At 40.5% G+C, this 23,685-nt stretch overlaps 1 protein-coding gene across 1 annotated transcript in view; it reads left to right on the top strand.

Moving 5' to 3' along the window:
* The window catches only part of SNAP25 (synaptosome associated protein 25), an 81,823-nt gene extending 66,647 nt beyond the window's left edge, over positions 1–15,176 (top strand). Inside the window, exons 5-8 of the mRNA XM_061208742.1 lie at positions 2,536–2,653; positions 6,636–6,761; positions 9,635–9,779; positions 14,810–15,176. Coding sequence (XP_061064725.1) covers positions 2,536–2,653; positions 6,636–6,761; positions 9,635–9,779; positions 14,810–14,878 — 458 coding nt within the window. The 3' untranslated portion in view covers positions 14,879–15,176. The remainder of the gene's footprint in view (positions 1–2,535; positions 2,654–6,635; positions 6,762–9,634; positions 9,780–14,809) is intronic.
* The last annotated feature ends 8,509 nt before the right edge of the window (positions 15,177–23,685 follow it).

A 23,685-nucleotide genomic window follows, 5' to 3' on the forward strand; every position in this document is an offset into this window, starting at 1 on the left:
CTCAGTAACACTCTTAAAATTGACATTATTGTGAGCACCTGCTATGTGCCATTCAAAGAGGGAACCAAAAAAAAAACGAAAAAAATTAATATTATTGTCAGAATATCTGTGACAAAATGGTTCCACAATATTTTTTCAGTTCTTTTTTAATATTTTTATTTATTTAAAAAAATTTTTTTATTTTTTTATTTATGACCATGCCATGCGGCATGCTGGATCTTAGTTCCCTGACCAGGGATCGAACCCGTTGCCCCTGCAGTGGAATCGGTGTAGTCTTAACCACTGGACCCCCAGGGAAGTCCCACAATATTTTTTTAATTAAGGATTTGACTTATAATTGTGTATAATGAAACATTCAACCAATATTGAAGCAATAAAATAGTTTTCTGAATCAACTTTTCTGAAAGAACTCCAGAATTCCTCTTTGCTATGATCTTTGCTGAACAAACTGGCAAACCATGGCCGAACCCTGCTCTCAGAAATAGGGATTTGGACCTGCCTGTTTGTTTTTATCTTTTAATTTGAATTCTCTGGTTCAGAAATTCAACACTTGTGGGCCAGTTCACTTTTATTTATGTTATTTTCTAATCCCTGGAGACACAGTGGGTGGGGATCCTGAAATGTCAGAAAGTTATCTTAGCTGAAAATATTAACTCAAGAGAAATTCTTTAGGAAAGGCAAACACCTGAATGTGTGTCCCCATGCCATAACCTCTGCATATGTCAGCTGTCATTAGTTGAGTCCAGCAAGTTTTCCCTCTGAACCCAGATGCTTCAATCTCATCTCAACCCAGCTCTCCAGGAAGCCATTAGCAATTCCTCGATTGGAATTCGGCGTCCCTATTCTGTCTGTACTTAATATAGTCCTTGTTTTGAGGATGTTGGGCTCCTTTCCCCCCAACCAACCCCCTCATTTGATAGCTAATTTGATCTACAGACTAATTTATTGCATTCATTAAAGGAAACTGGAATGAAGTCTTCAGAAAAGTACAGAATTCTCGGGATTGTAAAGAATTGTCATCCATTTGTTTTTTAGCCCCTTTAGAGATTTTTCTTAAGTTATTACTGTACCTATATTTATTCAGCAAAAGTTTGCCAGCACTACACCCTTATTTCCTCCGGCTAGGCTATGCTGGATAAACATTTTGTTTTCCCCTGTCATTTGAAAAGCAGAGCAGAGATAGCAGATTCCTAATAAGCTGAATTCTATTCCTCAGCCCCACAAAAGAGAACATAATAGGCTCTTATTTTCCAAATGGATAGTCTCTCCAGTTTGGGCCACTAGTGAACCTAGCTTAGTTTTCTGGAATGACAATTTCTACTGGAATGACAATTTAATGTGAAATTGTTTTTAAGTGATTATGTATGCCCTTAGACTGGAAATGTATTTACCAGTTTTATTCTAATCATGCCTTCCTTCCCAGAGGCGTAGGCATACATGCATGAAAATATAGATGAAAGGAGGAACAGAAATGTAATTAGGTTTTGTAAATAGACAGCCAAGACATCCCATTGCTGCCTTAATGGTCTTAAAAGCTGTTTTAAAAATCCCTTCATGGAACTTATAGTTTATTCAATTTGATGACACAACTTTTGAAAAATTAATCAAGTTGGTGTATGTTACCTTGGTGACCTAGAAGTATTATTCATTTTTATGGGTATTGATCTATGTCTTAGGTATAGTAAGGTCAGCTTTCCTGGCAGTGATGACTTGGTACTGTTTTACATTCCAATCCATCACCTTCCTCCAGAGACCCAGGCATTCATTCTCCCCATGCTCTGCCTGGGGTTGGGGTCTAGCATTTCCCATTGTGGAGAATGGGAAATCAGGGGCAGAGAAGTGAAATGCCTTCCAAAGCTTTCATTACAAAGAAGTCATAGGATAAAAGGAATTTAAATGTTCCACTACCTATAACATTGCTGTGCTGATGTTGCTTTTCTTAGAGCTTGTGTTAATTGAGTATTCAAAACCAAGAGCTGTCCATGGCCTGCCTTTGACTAGACAGCCACTGCTAGGGGGAAAAAATATATGGTATCCATTGCTAGTTATCACTGTAGTTGTTATTTTTCCCAAAGAAGAAGGTGGGTTATTTTCTACCCTTAGCTGGTTGAGGATGCTTAAAAATCAAAAGACTGAGACATGTTAAAGTTGAAGCAGACACTTTCTCTAGTAGCATTACATATGAATGCCTAAAACATAAACTAACATGCTGTTTTCTTTCTCTTGGGTTTCACTGGTGTCTGAGTAAGTGAATATGCTGCGCTGTTTTCCTGGACCCTCAGAATCTAACAGGCCTACCTACCCCATCCCATCATGTCTGCACTATAAACTATTTGAGCATCATTTTTGTTCATTTCCTTCCACCCCTGGCTGCATAGGGGAGCAACAGCCAACTCCAGCAATGCATCCTCTCAGACAATGCATTGTAATAGCTCTCCTTCTTTTTCAAATTCCGTTTCACATAGACATTTCTCATGTTCTGTTGGAAACCCCCAAAAAATTCATTCCACACTGTCATCCCTTTGTCCTAACCAGAACAACTCGATCGTGTCGAAGAAGGCATGAACCATATCAACCAAGACATGAAGGAGGCTGAGAAAAATTTAAAAGATTTAGGGAAATGCTGTGGCCTTTTCATATGTCCTTGTAACAAGTAGGTACTGGGTACCAGCTCTAATCTGTGGCGTCCAGTTTTCTTTCTTTCTTTTTTTTTTTTTTCTTTTTTAATGTCAAAGTGAATGTCTGAAGTTTTGTCTTTTTTTTCTTTGTCCTTTTTCATCTGCTTCATTCTGTGGGGATAAAATACTTGTGTTTAATCAGAACAACTGGAACGCATTGAGGAAGGGATGGACCAAATCAATAAGGACATGAAAGAAGCAGAAAAGAATTTGACGGATCTAGGAAAATTCTGCGGGCTTTGTGTGTGTCCCTGTAACAAGTAGGTGCTGCCTGCCTGCCTGAAGCTTTGGTTTCCCAAGGCCCATCTCCAAGCCTTGACAAGCTCATTCCTGCTGGGTGCAAAGGCAGGATGAGTATGTGGCATGCAGAACAGATCAATACCGTCTCCAATGCATTCATCTCATAGCATAGATGATATTAGTGGGAGTTACTGTTGATGCATTAAAAATCAGGCATACTACAGTGAAAGCTTCACTGTCAGCAACTTTTATTGATGAACGTTTCAACATTTTCCAGAAAGTGTACCTCGAGACAGAGACTAATCTCAAGAAAGAGGTGCTTTAGAGAACATAAAATCCCATAAAAGAGGGATTTTATGTTCTCTAAATCCCAAAACCCAAAATTGCAGATTTAGAAAAGACTGTGGGTAAGTTGGGAAGATGAGAAACACGTATCAAGGTTTGATTTTTCAGAAGCAAAAATAACAGTTAATTTGGCCCAAACAAGCATTTCATAAGTTAGAGAGTATGACAGTGATTCACCCTTTCAACTGCCCACCAGTTGCCAAATCGTGTCAGTGGTTAGACCATAGATGCAGCAGCTGCACCCAACGCAGAGGCAATGAGTCATTCAACAAGAAGTGCTCAAGCCTTAGCCAAATTGGACCCATCCCTCTCCAATTCTTCCTCTTGGAAGACCTCCCTGTACACTGGCCGAAATGTTGAAATGTGTAGATTTTGCATGCACAACATCACAAAACATTCAACTGTTAAGGTTCTGCAATGCTTTTTTGGAATGTAGCAGAAATGTGACATGTGGTTATAAAGGTTTGCAACAGAAGGAACCTGAAAATAAGGGTTCTGGAAGGTAGTCTCCTTTGACTAGCAGTGAAAAAAAAATGCATGAGCAGATTGTCCAACATGCATTTGGAAAATTAAACCCGTTACCCGATCCCCCCACCCCTCCCACTTCCCTTTGAACAGAAGCCTTTTTCCTAAAAGCTCTCCTGATCCTAGCTTTTAGAATAGAAATTGATGTCATTTCTAGCTGATTATATGACCATTCACATCCTTTAAACTTTGAGGCTGATTTAAAATATCCCACTTCCTGTTTAGGAGGGGGAGGGGCTCGATTTACAAATAAATTTAAACTTTTTTTTTTCCTTTTTTTAAGAATGAGCTACAGTAAAGCCTGATTAACTGGAATCTAGCTAACTGGAACCCTTGAGTATATTTATACTTTTGCTCCTTTCCACTTTTAGCAAAAAGAGACAAATGAACAAGGAGAGAACAAATCCCATCAAGGATATTAAAGTGTTTCTCTTTAAGGTCAATCTAGGCAGTTTGCATTCTTTCACTCAGTCTCCATTCTATATAACTTCTACATCCAATAGAACCAAACATAAGAGCTGAGCTGCAGAGGAAAGGCCATCAGACACACCAAGAGAAACCATAACCAAGGAATGACTTGATCATGTTCAATGCCCTAAGACTCTGAGGCAGGGAAGTAGCTCAAGAATCTAACAGATATTCAACCATCACCCTTGAAATAAAATGTACCTCCACGGCCCACTGCTAATTAAGAAAGTCCAATAATTCACCAAAATGACATTGCTAAGCATTCCAGTTAGTCAAGATTTAACTGTATATCCTTTTCAGTGGCCACTTGCCCCCAGGTGAGATGTCTACCTGCTTTGTGATGAATTTCACAGGTACATTTTCCCCATCCATCAACTGTGTGTGGAGAAAAGGTGGAGGCAGGCCCCCTTCCCTCCCTGGGATGGATTCTAATGTTCAGATGAAATGACGACCCCTATGAATTCCACATACCAGTTGGCACTAATTCCTTATTGCACAAGAGACCCTAACTGAGCTTCAAAGCTTGACTGAAGTGTTCCCTATTGTGTGTAAATAATGCTTTAAAAACCATGTGTCACAACGCAGTGGCTGGTGGTGCCCTGGACTCTCTGAGGGCTTCGCCCTGTCTCGGCATGTTTCAAAGGACTATGGTAGATGTCCGGCAGTTATGTGAGTCTATGTGCAGCATTGTGGGTGCAGTGATTCGCCTTCGTTCAGAAACGCAACCTTTCCCAGCCCCTTGACTCTGCCAAAGATGGTATACCTGACATTTTACATAGCAGAAAGCATCACAAGGTCCATATAACTTCTGTTAATGTGAGGAGGGAGGAGACGGAGATTTGAAAGAAAAAAAAACAAAAACAACAAAGCCAGACTCTAAACTCCATTAAATTAGTTTTGGGCTCCTATCCCACTAAGTGGGCCCCTGGCTCTTTAGAGCAGTGAATTCTGACTGCTCTAAGGCTGTGGTATTATACACTAGATTGTGGGAGTTGCTGAAATTCCATTTGTACAATTTTCCAATTTGTCTCCAAGGTTTCTTGGTCCCTAATCTTCAAATATTAGTATTAGAGCCAGTTTTAATAAATGGCTATGGTCCTCCACTAAAAGAAAAAAAAAGGTTAAATTCTGGTGTCTTATAATAGGAAATGTAAAAATGGGACCAAAGGAAGTTCTGTTCTTGGACTAAAAAGCATGTGGTTTCTACTATGCAAAGAACCTAAAAACATCTTTGATTGCTCAATTACAACACACCCACCAAAATATGCTGCACATGTTTCTATTGGGCACAACAGGTATGCCTGGATTTTAAGTTTTTCTCCAAGGCAGCTCAGTGAAATATGGCCTACGGAGACCACACCAGTTCCAGACCACTCTCCCCCACCACATCCCAGGATAGTTTGAAGTAGGAGTCTGTAACCACTCCCATCCTGCCCCTCAGCCCAACAAAGAAGCTATTGAACTGCGTTTCAAATCCTCATGAAGGCTATTACTGTCCTGCTGGTGCCTTTTTTGAGAATGGTCAACTTCTGGAGTAGTTTGGCTTAAATGAGAATGCTTCACTTTCTACTCATGCCTGTAGCTGGTGCATGAAGAAGATGTAGAGGGATTTCCCTTTTTGGTGCTAGACGGCTTGTTCTCTCTTCTATTTTCCTGCATTCATTTCACTACGCTTCTTTTACTTTTTGTCTCTGTGGACAAAGGTTTGTACATCGATTCTGGATGTATGGTAACTGTTTGGAAGTACCGATATATTATCTAATTCAAATCACTCTAGAGGCAACTCACAGACCATCACGCTTGGCCAACCACCAATCCTTTATGTTCTCCATGCAGAGTGGGAATGCTTGTTTCCACACATGCGTTGGGGGAAAACAATTAAACAGGGAATCTTTGCATGATGGTGTGTAAAAACTTGGTCCAGTATGTTTTTCTTGATGACAGTGTGTTCCTGTGGTGTGATGTACACACTCTACTTGGCAGTCTTGTTTTGTGTCTGTCTGCCAGTATGTTTTTTCTGTGTGTTTTGTGTCTCAAAATATAACCGTGTCACTGAAATAGAACTGAATGTCCTCTAACTACCTTAATCCTTGTCTTAAATCCAACTAAACTACAAAAACAAACCAAAACAAGAACAACCCGCAGGCAAAGGTTGCCATCTTGACAATTGCAATTGACTTGATTGGAAATGAAATCCTGAGTAGCTGAGGCATGGTGGTGGCCAACTCTTTGGGTCCAGATTATGATATATCGGTATTCTCTAATGCCTCGAATTGAAACTCATTCGCTTGGTTCAGTTCTTAGCTTGAAGAGGTAACCGTTGTTGTGAGCTTGATGCTCTGCCCCCTTTGCTTGTCACTCACCCTCTTTTTTGCATAGGCTTAAATCAAGCGATGCTTACAAAAAAGCCTGGGGCAATAATCAGGATGGAGTTGTGGCCAGCCAGCCTGCTCGTGTGGTGGATGAAAGGGAGCAGATGGCCATCAGTGGTGGCTTCATCCGCAGGTGAGCCTTGTGCAGTCGGCGCTATGTAAGTTATCTACTTTTGAGTGACAAACCACCCCAACCTGAGTGGTTCTTAAAACAACTAGGGAGTTCCCTGGTGGTCCAGTGGTTAGGACTCCTTGCTTTCAATCCCTGGTCGGGGAACTAAGATCCCGCAGGCTGCGTGTCGAGGCCCAAAAAAAAAACAAAATCATTTTTCTACTTCTGAACCTCTGTGTTGGCTGAGTAGGTCTTGTGATAGTTTCTCCTGGGCTCACTCATTACATGCACCTGGGTGCGGGATGATCCAGGATGGCCCTACTTGCTTGTCTGGTGGTTGGCTGGGGCTGTGGGTAGGAGACATCCATTCTTTTCTATGTGGCCTCTCCAGCAGGAGAGCCGAGGTTTCTTGCATGGTGGTGGCAGCAACCCAAGGGGCAGGCTCTGATGAGCAAGCACTTATCAAGCCTTTGCCCACATTACATTGGACAAAGCAAGTCACGTGACCACATCCAGCATCAGTGTGGCAGTAAACAGGTGTCTCATTCCGTGAGTTTAATTGGACAGAACTTATGAAAGAGATTATTTACAGAGGTGTGGGCAGGGTCAATAACAAGGAATGGCGAAGCACTTATGAACTAGGAATAGCAGGAAGAATCCTGAAGGGACAGGAGAGAGCTGTCACCAGAACCCAACTCTAGTTATGGCTATGGGCAGGGGTTGTGGGTTGAGATGCAGCCACTGTCAAACCCAACAGGAAACTAGAAAGGGAAATAAATGCCCCAACTCCTCAGTCTCTTGTCCTCCACTCTCTCACTGGCCATTGGACAAAGCCTACTGGAAGGCAGAGTAAGAGAACCTGGGTGATAAGCTTGTAGAGAGGTCAGCCTCTCTGGGCAGAGAGCAAAGAAGGCCAGAGAACAGATCTTGGGGTACAAATAGAGAATAATGAGCAGACCTGAATTCTTATTAATCATTTCTTTTGAGATCTGGAAGCAAAAGCTAACTTAAACATCTATTAAAAAATCTCAAGTCACACAGATCTGCCAACTCAGAACTAAGCTCTCGGGCTTCCCTGGTGGCGCAGTGGTTGAGAATCTGCCTGCCAATGCAGGGGACACGGGTTCGAGCCCTGGTCTGGGAAGATCCCACATGCCAAGGAGCAACTAGGCCCATGAGCCACAATTACTGAGCCTGCGCATCTGGAGCCTGTGCTCCGCAACAAGAGAGGCCGCGATAGTGAGAGGCCCGCGCACCGCGATGAAGAGTGGCCCCCACTTGCCGCAACTAGAGAAAGCCCTCGCACAGAAACGAAGACCCAACACAGCCATAAATAAATAAATAAATAAATAAATAAACCCAAAGTTCAAAAAGAAAAAAAAAAAGAACTAAGCTCTCAAGAGATCAGAAAATAATAAGAACAAATATCCCTGTTGTTAAAAAGAAAAGGAAAACACTATAACTTTTTACCGGTTACTACACTAGGACTCAGCAATGACTAGGGTTGCTGTTTGTACAGCCATCCATACCCAGGCCTTTGTAGCTGAGACTGCCAACCAATAACCCAGATTCAAATGAGTCACTACCATTTGTGTATAAAGGTCTAGATGTCTACCTAGAAATAACAGATGACAATTCTATTCATGTTTCTATTTGCTCCAAGGGAAACCAGACCAGGGGTCCTCAATCCTGGCTGCACATTAGAATAACCTGAGCAATTTTTAAAAAGTATCAGTGCCCGGACTTAATCCACACCAATTGAATCAGAATTTCTAAAAATGAGATCCAGGTATCAGTAGTTCTTAAAGCTCCTCAGGTGATTCTAATGTGCAAATAGGGCTGGGAACCCCGGAACCAGAAGTATGCCTTAGCTGCTGAAGATCATTTAAATAAGCTTCTTTTCTACAGAAGAAATCTAGGAAGTTCCCCTTTAATTTTATCTGGTCTGGACTGCTTTAAAAACTTTAGAGGGGCAGTCTGCATTGGGATTTGCCATGGGGGATGGGTTTTAACCCCTCTGAACATATTTTAGCCCATCACCATCTGTTGTAGAAAAATATTAGTTAGCCAAATATTCTGGAATAAGTACCTACCATTTACAGTAAAGAGTTAGTGCCTTCTTAACTTTCAAGCTGAGCTATGAAAAAAATGGGAAGGCACTTTGGATAAGGCACTTTGAGAGCCAACTCCTTCCTCCCCATTCAAACTGAAACAATAATCTTTTATCACAGTTTTCCTCCTTGAAATCACCCATTCACAATGCCACCAAAAACCCCATAGCATTGAAATCTGAGCAAGTAAATATCATCTTGAACAAGCAAGCAATCATCTTGCTCCCTTTGGAATTCTTGGGAGCAAACAGGATTAAGGGGAAGACTGTAATTCTCATTACTCTTCCCATTGATGTTGGTCCCTAATGGGGAAGAAGATGAGCGGAGAAATTCTCTGACTTAGTACAATAGCTTTTATTTCATTCTAAATTTGAGTCTTGGAAATTTTGACTGACATTTCAGAAAGAAAAATACAGTTTCTAACTAGTTCCATTCTCTGACCCGGAATCCTCCCAACTAATCCTCCCAGCTGATTTTACCCTTTAAAAAATGAAAATTGGGATAAACATATGAAGGGAGGAAATGATGTGTTGGTGGAAGCAAGAGAAGAAGATAAATTAATCTATTTAATATGCCTTCTTTAAAAATAGAAATGTAAGTGTTCAATAATGCACTTTAAAACATCATTTTCCAATGTACAAAAGCTAACATGTGTTCTTGTATAGAATAGAAATTTTAAAAGGATAGGATTGATACCTAGAGGTCTACAGATTTTCCCTAAACTTTGGGTCCTTGGTATTTGAGTTTTTTCCTATCTTCTAAAAACTGCTCTTTGATGCCCAGAGTAACAAATGATGCCCGAGAAAATGAAATGGATGAAAACCTGGAGCAGGTGAGCGGCATCATTGGAAACCTCCGTCACATGGCCCTGGATATGGGCAATGAGATCGATACACAGAACCGCCAGATCGACAGGATCATGGAGAAGGTGAGCATGTGGCATTCAGCAAGTTTCCATTGCTTATCACTTCCTCTGAAATAACCACCGAGGAAGTGCGAAGGGCATAACAAGACCCTCAAACCATGACTTTGGATTCAGGCGTTGGTAGATAGACATTTTCCCCTTAATTTTCTAAGACAAAAATCCAGCAACAGATAAGTAAATAACAGGGTAGAATTTAATCTAGCAGATATTCCTCAGAGGCACCTTTACTTCAGGCATTTTGCTAGGAATCAAAGGACATATTAAGATGAGAAAGACATCATCCCAACTGCCAAGAAACTCACAGCCTACAGAAGGCAGTGAGCTTCAGATGAAAATATAGTTTGCCAAGAAAGCCACATATCAAATGCTAAATCAGGTTAGAGGAGGAAAGATTTCAAGGGTCAGGGGATGGGAAAATCTCCAAAAAAAAATGTTGAATTTGAATTGAGTCTTAAAGGATGGTTAGGAGCTTGTCAAGTGGAGATGATGTAGGAACAGAATCAGGAAATGGGTGAAAGAATAGTTATTTTAGGTTAGCCAGATGATGAATATGAGCTTTGATTTTATAAGTGCCAGAGCTTTAATGACAGTTCAAAAAGGCCCAGATTCCATTTCCAGTTCAGCAGTGCACATGTCCAGATCTCAAAGTAGGGAACATAATCTGATGAAGCTGCGTTCACATAAGGACACCAGGTGTCATGCTAAGACTGAGCCCCCTAGTGTCAACAAGAGGCATAAGGAAGAGTGGAGACAGTAGAATGGAAAAGGGTAGGTTTGGGCTTGAGATTAGGAGGAAACAGAAAGAAACACTGGAAAGCTATTATATAAAGATTTGGGGCACCCAAACCTGGTATTCTACACTATGCAAATCTGATTCAGTCTCTATGTCTTTGTATTCCACCCGCTCCCCAATCAGTAGACTCCTAAATATTGCTTATAATCTCTTAAAGGTGTCCCAATGCCAACAGGGAGAAATAGACACATTATGGGTTTAACGGTAATTGTGCATCTATAATCTATTCTACTTGGCTAATCTTATATTGTGTGAGTTTATTCCTTGGAAGATATTGAAGTTTTGAGCCTGAAACCCTGAGTTTCTTTTCAACAACTCATTCCACTTTGGTAGGGGGAAGAAGGATGGTTTTTGAGATCTCTTGAATCATAAGGCTAAATACTCAGTTTCTTAGTACCTAAGCATTCTCCACTGACTTGAGAAAGGAATGAGTAGACATAAAGGGAACGTTTTACCCTATTGTGTTCTGTGCACTTTATATTAAAAATATTTGATTGCATAACACTTTGGCTAATCAATATTGAGCTACACAGATGTCAATGTTAGTTGACAAAATACTTGCGCTCTGCCTACTTTACAAGTCATGACATACTTATTACTGTTAAGAGCCTTTGATACACTAAAGCTTTTAAAGCTTTTAAAGCAAATCAATAGATTTTCAGAACAATATTGAGAGTTTCATAAAGCACTGGAGCCAACAGAAATGGACCTAACCATTACGGCCCAGAAAAATGAACTAAGAAATAATTGCTGAACTACCTTCCAACAGGAAAATGATTTTAAAAAAATGAAGAGTAGTCATTTTCTATCAAAGGACCCAATTGACTCAGATGTAGGGAGATAACATATCTCTAACTCACTTATAGTCCTAGAAGGAGAAGTTCTACTAAAAAAGAGGGGTCAAATCTTTATTGATAGAGCTGGGCTTAAACAAGTTGTTTTCCTGGAAAGGCAAGTGACATCTTAATTCTGCCACTTTGTATTTCTAGTTCTCTTCTTTAGGAGAATACCTTTCATTCTGGGCCAAGTTTGCTACAAGAGCAAAGACATGTACAGCTATAAGGTTTAATCAAAAGTCAGACAAGTGGATAGGAAATAGTCATTACAGTTTATATCATCCTTGAATGCTGAATTGCTTAAGAAGTAAGGTAGGGGTCTAGTTCCCATTGAGTAACTAGCCTTTTTTCCCCTCAAAATAACAATGTGGATATGATTGAGATAAAGCCCATTTCAACTCAGCATTGCTCCAAATGATACATGTTACATGAGCTACACAATTATTAGTAGACTTCTACCTTCTTGTGCAAGTTCTTACTTCTGATAAGAGGAAATGGTGTGCAAAGGTCTCCTGCATATCTAAGATTAAATCACACTGTAGAACAAAAGAGAATCTTCTGATGTTTCTCCCATATTCTCTCATGACCCCAACAGCAATCTTCACCCAACTTCATCAGTCATGATCCTTTCTCATCACTTCAGTTAGCAGTGAAGTTTTGGAAGTCCAAAACAACCCAATTTTCAATACATCCCTGTGGACTGTCAAGAAATTACTTTGTCTATTTAAAAACCTTGTTTTCTGATTTAGGATATTTATATATAGACAATCTTCTAAGGTTAAAAAGCTACGATTCTCTTAGAAAACTATTAAAACAGGGCAAGTTTATATCAGATCTTTATGGGAACTGTTGCTAAGGAAACAACTTAGTGATGTTCAAACTTGGACTTAAAGTTGTCAGTGGAAGATGCTATGCACACATTGAAATACAGTGAAGTTGAAGCTTTAGCATTGCTCACATTCTCTCATCAACAAGGAAACATGGAATTTGAAAACTAAGATCTTGAGTAAAAGCAAGGTTTGCCTGCTCACCAGCTTCATGACCTGGTTCCTCACCTGAAAGATAATAAGAGAACAGTGCAAATCTGGGGTCAGAACAGGCTGCCATGTGGGGTAGTGAGTATCCACTTCTGGAAGTCTGAGCTGTGGCCTAAAATCTACCTGTCATGGTCTGAAGTTGAGATTTCCAGAGTGTTCAGAAGGGTGAACTAAACAGCTCCTTCTACCTCTCATACTGGCTTTTTTGGTAGGCATCCTGGGTTTCTCACAAGGGCAAATCATGTACCATATCTTGAGTATATTAGCAAGTTTAGGATTCTCTACATAGAAATATGAAAGTTGGAATGGGATATATTGCATAAATAAAGTCCTAAAAAGCATATAAATAGAATAAACACAGACACATTCTCCAAATACCAGGAAGACATCTAAAATAAGATTATCTCAGGAGTTTTTTCTAAAAGCACTACTGTTATATAATATAATAAAGATATGGCACTTTTGTATTGTATGGGCTCGAATTTTGATATGCTTCAGAAATAATTCAGGTGGACATCACAGATGGTTGTTAAAGATAGGTCTGTTCCAGCTCCTCACAGATCCTTTGAGGATATCCAAAGAGTAACCTCATGCTCTACTTCAAAATATCCTCTTGTACCATCATGTGAAGACTTGCCAGTGCATTCTTAATGTAAGAAATCCTAGAATGTTTGCCTCCAGAAATGCTATCCATTTTAAAATGGATGATTTTTCTCATTTGAACAGTTCTCAAAGTTAAGTCTGGAAAAATAGAATAATCCAATCTTCAGGAGCATTTCACATTGGTCTGAGCCTCTAATTTTCCTTTGTACCAAAGTGTCATTATTTCTGTAGCTGAAGAGGGAATACTTAAGAGCCAAGTAAAATTGGAGAGAATACCCATTTCCCAAATTAGGAACCTAAGGTCAAAAATATGAATCTATAGATCAAGGCAATCAAGGAAAATTAGTGTTCTATCTTATCTGTTTTGAAGTCAACTCTTAATTATCCAAAGAGATGGTGGGGAGCCATTGCCAGATAATTCAGAATTATGAATAATCTAGAATTATTTTTTATTTTAACTTGGCAAATTTCTATTTGAATATTGATAACTCTAGTGTCCTGGGAATTCACAATTAAACTGAATAAAGAAGACACAACTTGGTGGAGATTGGAAAGCACCAAGCACAGTCATAGACGCAAAATCAGTAACCGTTGAGTAAATACTGGTTGATATAAAAGCAGCCCAGTTTCCCTACACTGCCTCGAGCTTCCTTCCCCTCTTCCCAGCTGGAGAGGGACAGACAACATTACCAATCATAATAGAGCAAAACAACAGCCTAAAAAGAATTTTTGTCTTCCCTTCTACTTGCTGACTCATACATTTCTCAGTGGTGTCAGGAATAGTTTATTTTCTGGAGTTTAAAGGTATATCCAGATAGCAGACCTGGGTTTCATGATGCATTCAGAGCAAAAGGTAACTCAAGCAGTGAAGCGGTCAGTCAAGGCACAAAATGATAGTAAATGTTCCCCTGCTAAAACAAGCCAGTTATAACTCATAAGAGTAAGTCTTCAGAAATGGGGCTAAAAAATTATTAAACATCCTTAAAAGCAAATCACGTTTTCACCCAATAACAATAATTACAAGATAAGATATGTTGAGCCCTTAATTTTTGCAAAACATTATTCTAAGCATATTATGTGTATAAACTCATTTCATCCTCATAGCAAACTTAAATAGTAAAATGACTAACATAGTGACTACCAGTGTGGATGCTGACTCCAGGGTGCTGGCCTTCTGACTCTGGTTTCCTCATTTATTAGTTCTGTGACATTAGACAAATTGCCTAAATCCCCTCTGCTTAGTTTCCTCACTTGGAAAAAGGAGCTAATAACAGGATATACCTCATAGTTGATGTCAGTCTTGAGGTTGTCAAAGTTGAATGAGTGGAACTGTGCTCATTAGCAGTGTTCTTTATTATCCCCAGCTTATAAATGAGAAAGCTGAGGCCCTGAAATGTTAAGTAATTTTCCCAAAGTGACACTGCTAATAACTGTACAAATGGCAGGAATTCAACTCAATCCAACAGATGTGAATGCCTGCCATAGAAGTCACTGGGTGTCATTCCAGAAGAGAAAGATAAATGATATAACTCTGCTCTCCATAGTAGGGAAAAGAGTCATGAGAACTAAGATCAAGCTTCTGTGATCATGTCCAAATCCAGCCATAAGCAATGGTTCTGGGAACACAAAAGAAGGCATGGTTCATTCTGATCGGGGAAGTCTCAAGATGCCTTCACCCAACAGGAGGAATTTGAACTAGACCCAGAAGGATGAATGGAATGTGAATGGGTAAACTGAGTTCTGTTTTCTTTCCCCTTTCTCCAGGCTGATTCCAACAAAACCAGAATTGATGAGGCCAACCAACGTGCAACAAAGATGCTGGGTAGTGGTTAAATGTGCCCACCTGTGTCCTCTTCCAAATGCTGTCGGGCAAGATGGCACCTTCATGCTTTTCTCATGGTATTACCTAGTAGGTCTGCACACATGCACACATCAATCCGCCCCCATTGTGAATGTTGTCTTGTGTCATCCATCAGCCCAACAATACTATGTCTTTTGTTCTTTCTGGGTCTCTTTCTTTCCAAAGGCTGTATATAGTGGTCATTTGGTGGCTCTAACTCCCTACATAAGATGTCCTGGGTTTCATTTTTTCCTTTTCTCTCCTCAGTGGCTTTTACTGAATGACAACGATTTAGGAATGCTCAATGTGCTGTTGATTCTTTCAATACACAGTATTGTTCTTGTAAAACTGTGACATTCCACAGAGCTACTGCCACTGTCCTTTCTTTGGGTGTCAGGCTCTGAAACTCTCAAAATGTGCTGTCTTTGGTTCCTCATGGCTGTCATCTGTCTTTATGATTTCATGATTAGACAATGTGGAATTACATAACAGGCATTGCACTCAAAGTGATGTGATTTATGCATTTATGCATGAGAACTAAATAGATTTTTAGATTCCTACTTAAACAAAATATTTCCATGACAGTAGCATACTGATGAGAAAACACACACATAAAACAACAGCAACAACAGCAAAACAACAACAAAGCATGCTCAGTATTGAGACACTGTCAGGATTAAGTTATACCAGCAAAACTGCAATAGTGTCACTTTCTTTCTGTCAATATTTAGACTTATTAATCATAATCATCCTTTTTTTAAAAAAATTTTTTTAAAAAGATGGGTTAAACACGCTCACCATTTAACCATTTCCAGCAAAATATATGTTTGGCTGAAACTATGTCAAATGGATGTAATATAGGGTTTGTTTGCTGCTTTTGAAGGCTCTGTTTTGGAGAAAGCAACCTTGCTGTGAAACAGTGTGGAGATGTAAATTTTATAAGGCTGACTCTTATCAATCACCATTTCCCCTGTGGTTTGTTATCAGTACAATTCTCTGTTGCTTAATCTAGAGCTATGCACACCAAATTGCTGAGATGTTTAGTAGCTGATAAAGAAACCTTTAAAAAATAATATAAATGAATGAAATATAGATAAACTGTGAGATAAATATCATTACAGCATGTAATATTAAATTCCCCCTTGTCTCCTCTGTCAGTTTGTGATGTGATTGACATTTTGTAGCTAGTTTAAAATTATTAAAAATTATAGACTCCAGATGTCTGTTGTAATTTCTTCACGGACCCCCGTCTGAGTTTGCACTCACATGAGAAGAAGAAATCTGGCTACTATCCCATTGATCCTAAGAAGCCAGTTCTGTGTGCTGAAGACACTGAATGGAAAAAGCAAAGATGTCCCTTCTAGACACGATCCAATGACAGCCGAAACTTGGCTTGATTTTTATAATCTGTTTCGGAAATGCTTGTGTGTAGATTCAGTGTTGTCTGTGGGGGAAATGTAGTTCAACCAGAAGGCATAGAAAAAAATTCCACGGGAAAAATATCTGTGGTACTCAGACTTGGCCGTACATTGATTGAGGTATATCAGGTGTCACTCAACTCTCATCTTCCTTCCTCTCTCCAGTATCCCCACCAAACTTAGCCCTCCACAACCACCACCACTACTGGCCCCATTTTATTTAACAGCTTTATTGATGTGTCATACAATTCACCCATTTAAAATGTATAATCCAATAGTTTTTAGTATATTCACAGAGTTGTGCAATCTAATTTTAGACTATTTTTATCATCCCAAAAAGAAACCCCATACCTATTAATAATCACTCCCATTCTACTTCCCTCAGCCATAGACAACCACTCATTTAAGTTCTGTCTATAGACTTGCCTATTCTGAACATTTCCTATAAATGGAATTATACAATATAATGGTGATCCTTTGTGACTGGCTTCTTTTATTTAGCATCATGTTTTCAACGTTCATCCATGTTGTAGCATCTAACAGAGCTTCATTCCTTTTTATGGCCAAATAATATCCATTGTATGGAAAACACATTTTGTTTATCCATTCATCCACTGATGGCCATTTGCATTGCTTTCACTTTTGGACTATGATGAGTTATGCTGCTATGAACGTTCATGCTCAAGTTTTTGTGCAGACATAAGTTTTCATTGCTCTTGACATTACCACCTTCACCAACATCATTGCCTCTGCCACCAACACTTCTCCCACCATCACCTCCACCATCACCTATACCCTCCTACCTCCACCATGACCACTGCTTCGACTACCACCACCTTGACCTTTCCACTGCCTCTGCCACCTCTCTAACCGTCTTAACTAGCACCTCCACCTTTATCACTGCTACCTTCCCAACCCGACCATCTCCTTCATCACCACTGCCACCACCACAGTTGCCTCCACCTCCATCTCCTCCACCACCTTCACCAACACCACCATTATCTCTCTCACCTCTGCCACCTCCTCTGTCTCTCTCTCCTACCCCATAACGGCAATGCAGACAGATGTATCCTGATTGCTCTGGTTGGCTGCCAGATCATTTCACCAGTAACTCTGGAGGTTTGGTGAGAGCAGCTAAGAAGTAAAAACAGTGATGGCAAGCTCATCATTCTCAGGAAATGTTTGCAGTTCTTTACCCTGTTCCTAAACCTCAGAACAGGTTCTAGAGATACCCAGGTGCTCAGAGAAGTTATTCTAAGGACCAACTCCAGCAACACATTTATTCCTTAAAATTAAGGTAATAGAGAGGATGCTCAAAGATGGAGATGAATAAATATACCGTGTATGTTGAAGCTGCTAAGGGGTCGATGTATGGGCCGAGTTAGAAAATTCTTTTCCAAACTCCATCTGTTCTCAATGAGGTGAGTGAGTGTGTTTCCACATTGTTTGAGTAATTAAAATCCCACACTGGATACATGAAAAGTAAGACATGGGTATTCTGCTTTAAGGTCCATCACATAATTCATTCTGAAGCATATTTCCTTTGATAATTGAGCTTGTCTAGCCTCAGCTTTAATGCAGTCAGCTTCATTTGGCTAAAGGAAGACATATTCCCCAGGGATGAATCAGATCTGTGTAATGCACCAACTCAGAAAGTACAGTAGAAACACAGTTACTGGAGCAAGGTGGAACACTGCGAAGCCTAAGTCTTCTATCGCTCTCATCTGTGAGCCTTCGACAAAACACCAGAAGGTGAAAGGTGGTCCTGTGTCCTGGTGACAGAGTCCTTTCCTCTTGTCTGCCTCTCCATTTCTAGTTCCGGTTTTCCTTTTGCCACATCCTCCCCCAGCATCTGCTTTGACCACCTTGCCCCAATCTTTGTGTCACTGATTTGTCAGCACATTGATAACGGCAATGGAAATTGAGAGAAAGGGAAGAAAAATCATACTTGTGGTCAGCTAGTACATTCCAGGTGCTGTGTGAAGTGCCTCATTTATGTTGACTCATTAAACACTCTTAAAAACTCTGCAAACTTGACATTATTAGCCCCATTTTGCAGAAGAAGAAATTAATAGATTATTTGAACCAGATTTCTCTTGTTCAAGCTAATAAGTGATGGAGGCATGATTCAAGCCAGATGTGTGTGTTTCCAAAGCTGTAGAGAGGCCTGGAAGATAAATCCAGGATTGTGCTTCTCTCAATTCAGCCAGTCAGGAAACTCCGAGAGACATTTGGTTTCACAAAGAACAGTAAAGACAAATGTGCTGGGCTTCTTAGTAGAAGGTCTTGGTAAACCCACCTCTCATTCATTCATTCATGAAATGATTATTGAGCCTCTATGCCAGGTCCTGTTCTGAGTATTGGGAGTGGGAGGGGCAGGGGCAATTCCCTCGATTCATTGAACTTACACTCAAGCTGGGGGTTTTATCTATCCAGATAAACCAACAGCTAAAATATGAAGTGTATCAGATGGTAACTGCCCCAGAAAAATATAAAGCAGTATATCTTTATATACTGGGGGGTAAAGAGTGTAGGAGGTGGCAGAGAAGGTGTTATTTTGAAATAGAGTGATCCAGGAAGAAAAGGTGAAGTTCAATGTTGGGAGTAACTAAAATGATATGTCCAGAGTGAACCCATTTGGGAAGCAGAGGCTGGGAGTGAAAGAAGAAACATACAAGCTACCTGTATCTTTTCATTTCATAGTACTGGCGTACCTCCTCTACAGCTCAATCAATACTGGTTTTAAGTATTTCCTACATTGTCCAGAAGAAACTTGTGAAATCCTTGGCCCTATGAGCAAGAAGGCAAGTTCAAAGGATGAAACAAACAGTGTGCAAGAGATGAGTATTCAGTCAAATGTTATTAGAAGAGTAAAAAGTGTTGACTCCATGATCCAAGATTTGGAAATTCTTGCTCTAAGTGGTCATCATCCAATCATCAACTTATTAATTTACCTTCAAGCACGTTAGTCATATACCTCAGGCTCTCCAACTAGGTTTTGGAAACTCAAATACATCTCCTAGAATCCAACTAGGTTTTGGAAACTCAAACACATCTCCTAGAATGTAGGGGAAACAAGGAAATTAAGAAAAACTAAACCATGAACAAGTCATTTAACTCTAGTACTCTCAGTTATTTCCAGAACGAGTTGCCAAAACATCCCAGGTATCTGGCTGTTCTAGAGCCTCACTCCCAGGCGGGGTGCCACCAGCTAATGTTCCCACCCACCACATAGTCCTTAGCTCCTCCAGCCTCTCACCATAACACAGCTTCAAGACCATCCTGTTTATGGAAGTTGCTGCCTTGAGTTCACGATTCTCTTTCCACAAGCAAATTGGAGAAATTGACCCACAGTCCTTCTAGCAGATGTTGCTAGTGCCCTGCCCACATCCTCTGAGCACTTATCTCTACTCCCAACAGGCGATTCGCAGTGAAGAATCTGCAATTCTCTGCCTTGGGGCAGGGAACGCCAGAAGTGCGAAGCTTTTTTTTTCTTTTTAATTATTTTTTATGGGAATATAGTTGATTTCCAATGTTGTGTTAGTTTCTGCTGTACAGCATAGTGAATCAGTTATACATATACATATATCCACTCTTTTTTAGATTCTTTTCCTATATAGGTCATTACAGAGTATTGAGTAGAGTTCCCTGTGCTATACAGTAGTCTCTTATTTGTTAATCTATTTTATATAGAGTAGTGTGTATATGTCAGTCCCAATCTCTCAATTTATCCCTTCCCTGCTTTCCCTCTTGGTAACCATAAGTTTGTTTTCTACATCTGTGACTCTATTTCTGTTTTGTAAATAAGTTCATTTATACCATTTTTTTAGATTCCACATATAAGTGATATCATATGATATTTGTCTTTCTCTGTCTGACTTGCTTCACTCAGTGTGACAATCTCTAGGTCCATTTATGTTGCGGCAAATGGTATTATTTAGTTCTTTTTTATGGCTGAGTAATATTCCATTGTATATGTGTACCACATCTTCTTTATCCATTCATCTGTCGATGGACATTTAGGTTGCTTCCATTTCCTGGCTATTGTAAATAGTGCTGCAATGAACATTGGGGTGCATATCTCTTTTTGAATTATGGTTTTCTCTGGATATATGCCCAGGAGTAGAATTGCTGGATCATATGGTAGCTCTACTTCTAGTTTTTTAAGGAACCTCTGTAGTGGCTGTACCAGTTTACATTCTCACCAACAGTGTAGGGGGGTTCTTTTTTCTCCACACCCTCTCCAGAAGTGCTGAAGTTTTAATGCCCCTGGAAGCAGTCCTCGACCAAGGATGGATAGGGCTGGGTGAGTGGCTTCCCCAGCTTCTTCAGCCCCAGGTTGGGATGGCTCTGAGACGTGTGTTCTCAATATAGTCTCCCAGAGTTCATCAGTAGAACCAATCTCAACTTCCTCACATGATATCTTGCCTGGTAATTGTCACTTTCTTTATTGGCTGTCTTCTCTTTTCTGCCTCTTTGCCACCTCCTTACTTGTATTTCCTGAAATCTCTTCTCAAATAAACTACCTGCCCCCAAATCCTTGCCTCAGAGTCCCCTTCTGGGGAAGCCCTACCTAAGACAACACTTTTTTTTTTTTTTAATTATTTATTTATTTATTTATTTTTGGCTGTGTTGGGTCTTCGTTTCTGTGCGAGGGCTTTCTCTAGTTGCGGCAAGCGGGGGCCACTCTTCATCGTGGTGCGCGGGCCTCTCACTATCGCGGCCTCTCTTGTTGCGGAGCATAGGCTCCAGACGCGCAGGCTCAGTACTTGTGGCTCATGGGCCCAGCTGCTCCGCGGCATGTGGGATCCTCCCACACCAGGGCTCGAACCCGTGTCCCCTGCATTGGCAGGCAGATTCTCAACCACTGCACCACCAGGGAAGTCCAACAACACATTTTTATGAGATTCATGCCAGCTTCTGATCATCTCCTCCAAAACACTTCCATAGAGAAATACGCTGCCTACCACCCACTTGCCAGCATTCTTTACTTGCCACTGTTCTTTGGATCCATCCTTCTTCAATAAAATGCCCCTTAATTCCTACTGCATGTGTCTAGAAACTGGCATTCCTCAGTGGTGAGCAAGGAGCTGCATGCAAAGCAGTACCAATTATTGTCTGAACTCATGGCTCTTCATTTGTGAAATCTGGCTTCTGCCCCACATGTAGCACCCACCTTCCCCAAACAAGGGTTGGAGGGATGAAAACTTATAGTAAAAGACAATGTGCTCCCTCTCACAAAGTTATAAACTGAAGGGTAGCTTGGATGTGCTATGGAAAGAGAATTCAATCAGGAGTCTTAAGACTAGCCTGGGCCTTAGTCTATATATGTCTAAGCAAAACAGATATAATGATGCTTGCCCTACTTATTTCACAGGATGGCTGAGACTATCAAGTGGGATCATGTTCATTAAAATGCCTTGTAAATCTTATGTGCCACAAGATGACAAGTGAAAGAGAACATAGCACCACCAGGATTGAAAGCAGGCCTCCCTTGCCACTTTTGGTTAGAGAATTCACTCATTGCATATGTGCACACACAGTGTATCACTGGACTTCATCTTAAGTTTAAATAAATTAATTTTCACATCAAAGATGCTTCATACTTTGTTAAACCTACCAACAAACTCTTCAGTTATCTCCACGTTCTGAATTGTAGCAGGTGGTCTGCTAAATTTTTCACCATTAAAGTTCTATCAGTCTCTTTGACCTTTACCCAAAGGTAATAAAAGTCAAGAGTGTTAGCACTGTTTTTGCCATTGTTCACATCCAAAATAAAAGGCATCCCGGGGACTTCCCTGGCAGTCCAGTGGTTAAGACTCCGTGCTGCCAATGCAGGGGGCACAAGTTCGATCCCTGGCTGGGGAGCTAAGATCCCACAAACCATGTGGCACAGCCAAAATATTTGAAAATTTTTTTAAAAAGAGACAAAATAAAAGGCATCCCCTAGATGTTATTGTGAGACCCAAATGAGTTGTACACTCTACAGTTCTCTCTTAATATTACCTATTGTTATCACTGTTGCCAATACTATCAATGATAATAAGGGAAACCAGGCAAAGGATCCAAAGAATATGGCGGAGGCTGTGAACCTCTGTAACAGTTAGCTATTGCTACATAACAAGCTGCCGCCAAACATGGTGACTTAATAAATATTCATTTGGCTCACAATTCTGCATTTTGGCATTTGGGGCTGGGCTTGGCTGGCAGTTCTGGTCTAGGCTGGGCTCCTCACATAACTACAGTCAACTGCAGGTCAGCTGGGCAAGTTGGCCAGCTGTCTGCTGAGGAACCTCCCCTTTTCTCTCTGTGGTCTCTCATTCTCCAACAAGTCAACCAAGATTTACTCTCAGGGCAAAATCAGAAAAAGTCCAAGAAAAAGAGTGGAAGTAGGCAAAACCTCTTGAGGTCTAGGCTCATTGCTTCTACTACATTCTATTGGCCAAAGCAAGTGACAAGATCAGTTCAGATTCAAGAGATAAGGAAATACACTTCTTATTGGGAAAGGCTTAAAGTCATATTGCAAAGGGCAGGGATGCAGAGAGAGGTGAACTATATGTCTATCTTGGCAATCAATCTACCACACCCACCAAGAGGCCTATGGAATTCTCCTTCTGTCCTCTGTGTCCTTATCGTCTCAAGGAAACAAAAGATCAGGGTAGATCCTCTGTGTGCCTTAGAGTAAGCACACTCGAATATTCTTCCCCTTTAGTCATATTCAAAAGAAAAACTGTAGGGCTCAGCAGGCAGCAGCCCAAGCGAGGATTTGAGAACCCGAGCAGAGTGATTGTAGGACTGGGCACTGCTGACAGGATGTGGCAGCCAGTCGATAAGACTGACCTTAATCCCAAAATAACGAAACTAATCCCTCCTATTCAAAGCAACGGGGTTTCAGCACCATGATTAACCCCTAAACACCAGAACTGGAAAGAAAACATTTTAAAATGTTCAAAATAGAACTGGATCCTCAACCAGCACCTGACAAATATCCTTATTCTAGAAACATCTGTGGTTTTTTCCCTGCCATCTTTTATTTGTTGCTATTTTGTGGGAATTTACGGAGAAATTTCTCAGGAGGAGGGCAGGTGCTTTCTTTAATTTTCCTTTCCTCCCAATCTTTTCTGCACAAAAATATACCATTCTCTTTGCTAAAAGGATAAAAAAGACTGATTACTCAGGGATGAAAAAGAAATTATGTGTGTCAGAGACAGCTTAAGTACACACAAGATGTATCCTGGTTGTCTGGGGGGGGTGGGGGTGTGGGAGGTGACTACTGTCTTCCCAGGCACTGTCTTAACTTCTTTAAAGGAACCGAGACAACTGCCAGTTTAGGAAAGATGAGAAAATGCTAACGGTGTGTGTTTTTAAACTTTCAGAGGCTG

The sequence above is a fragment of the Eubalaena glacialis genome, chromosome 13 (assembly GCF_028564815.1).
Source record: "Eubalaena glacialis isolate mEubGla1 chromosome 13, mEubGla1.1.hap2.+ XY, whole genome shotgun sequence".
Lineage (NCBI taxonomy): Eukaryota > Metazoa > Chordata > Mammalia > Artiodactyla > Balaenidae > Eubalaena > Eubalaena glacialis.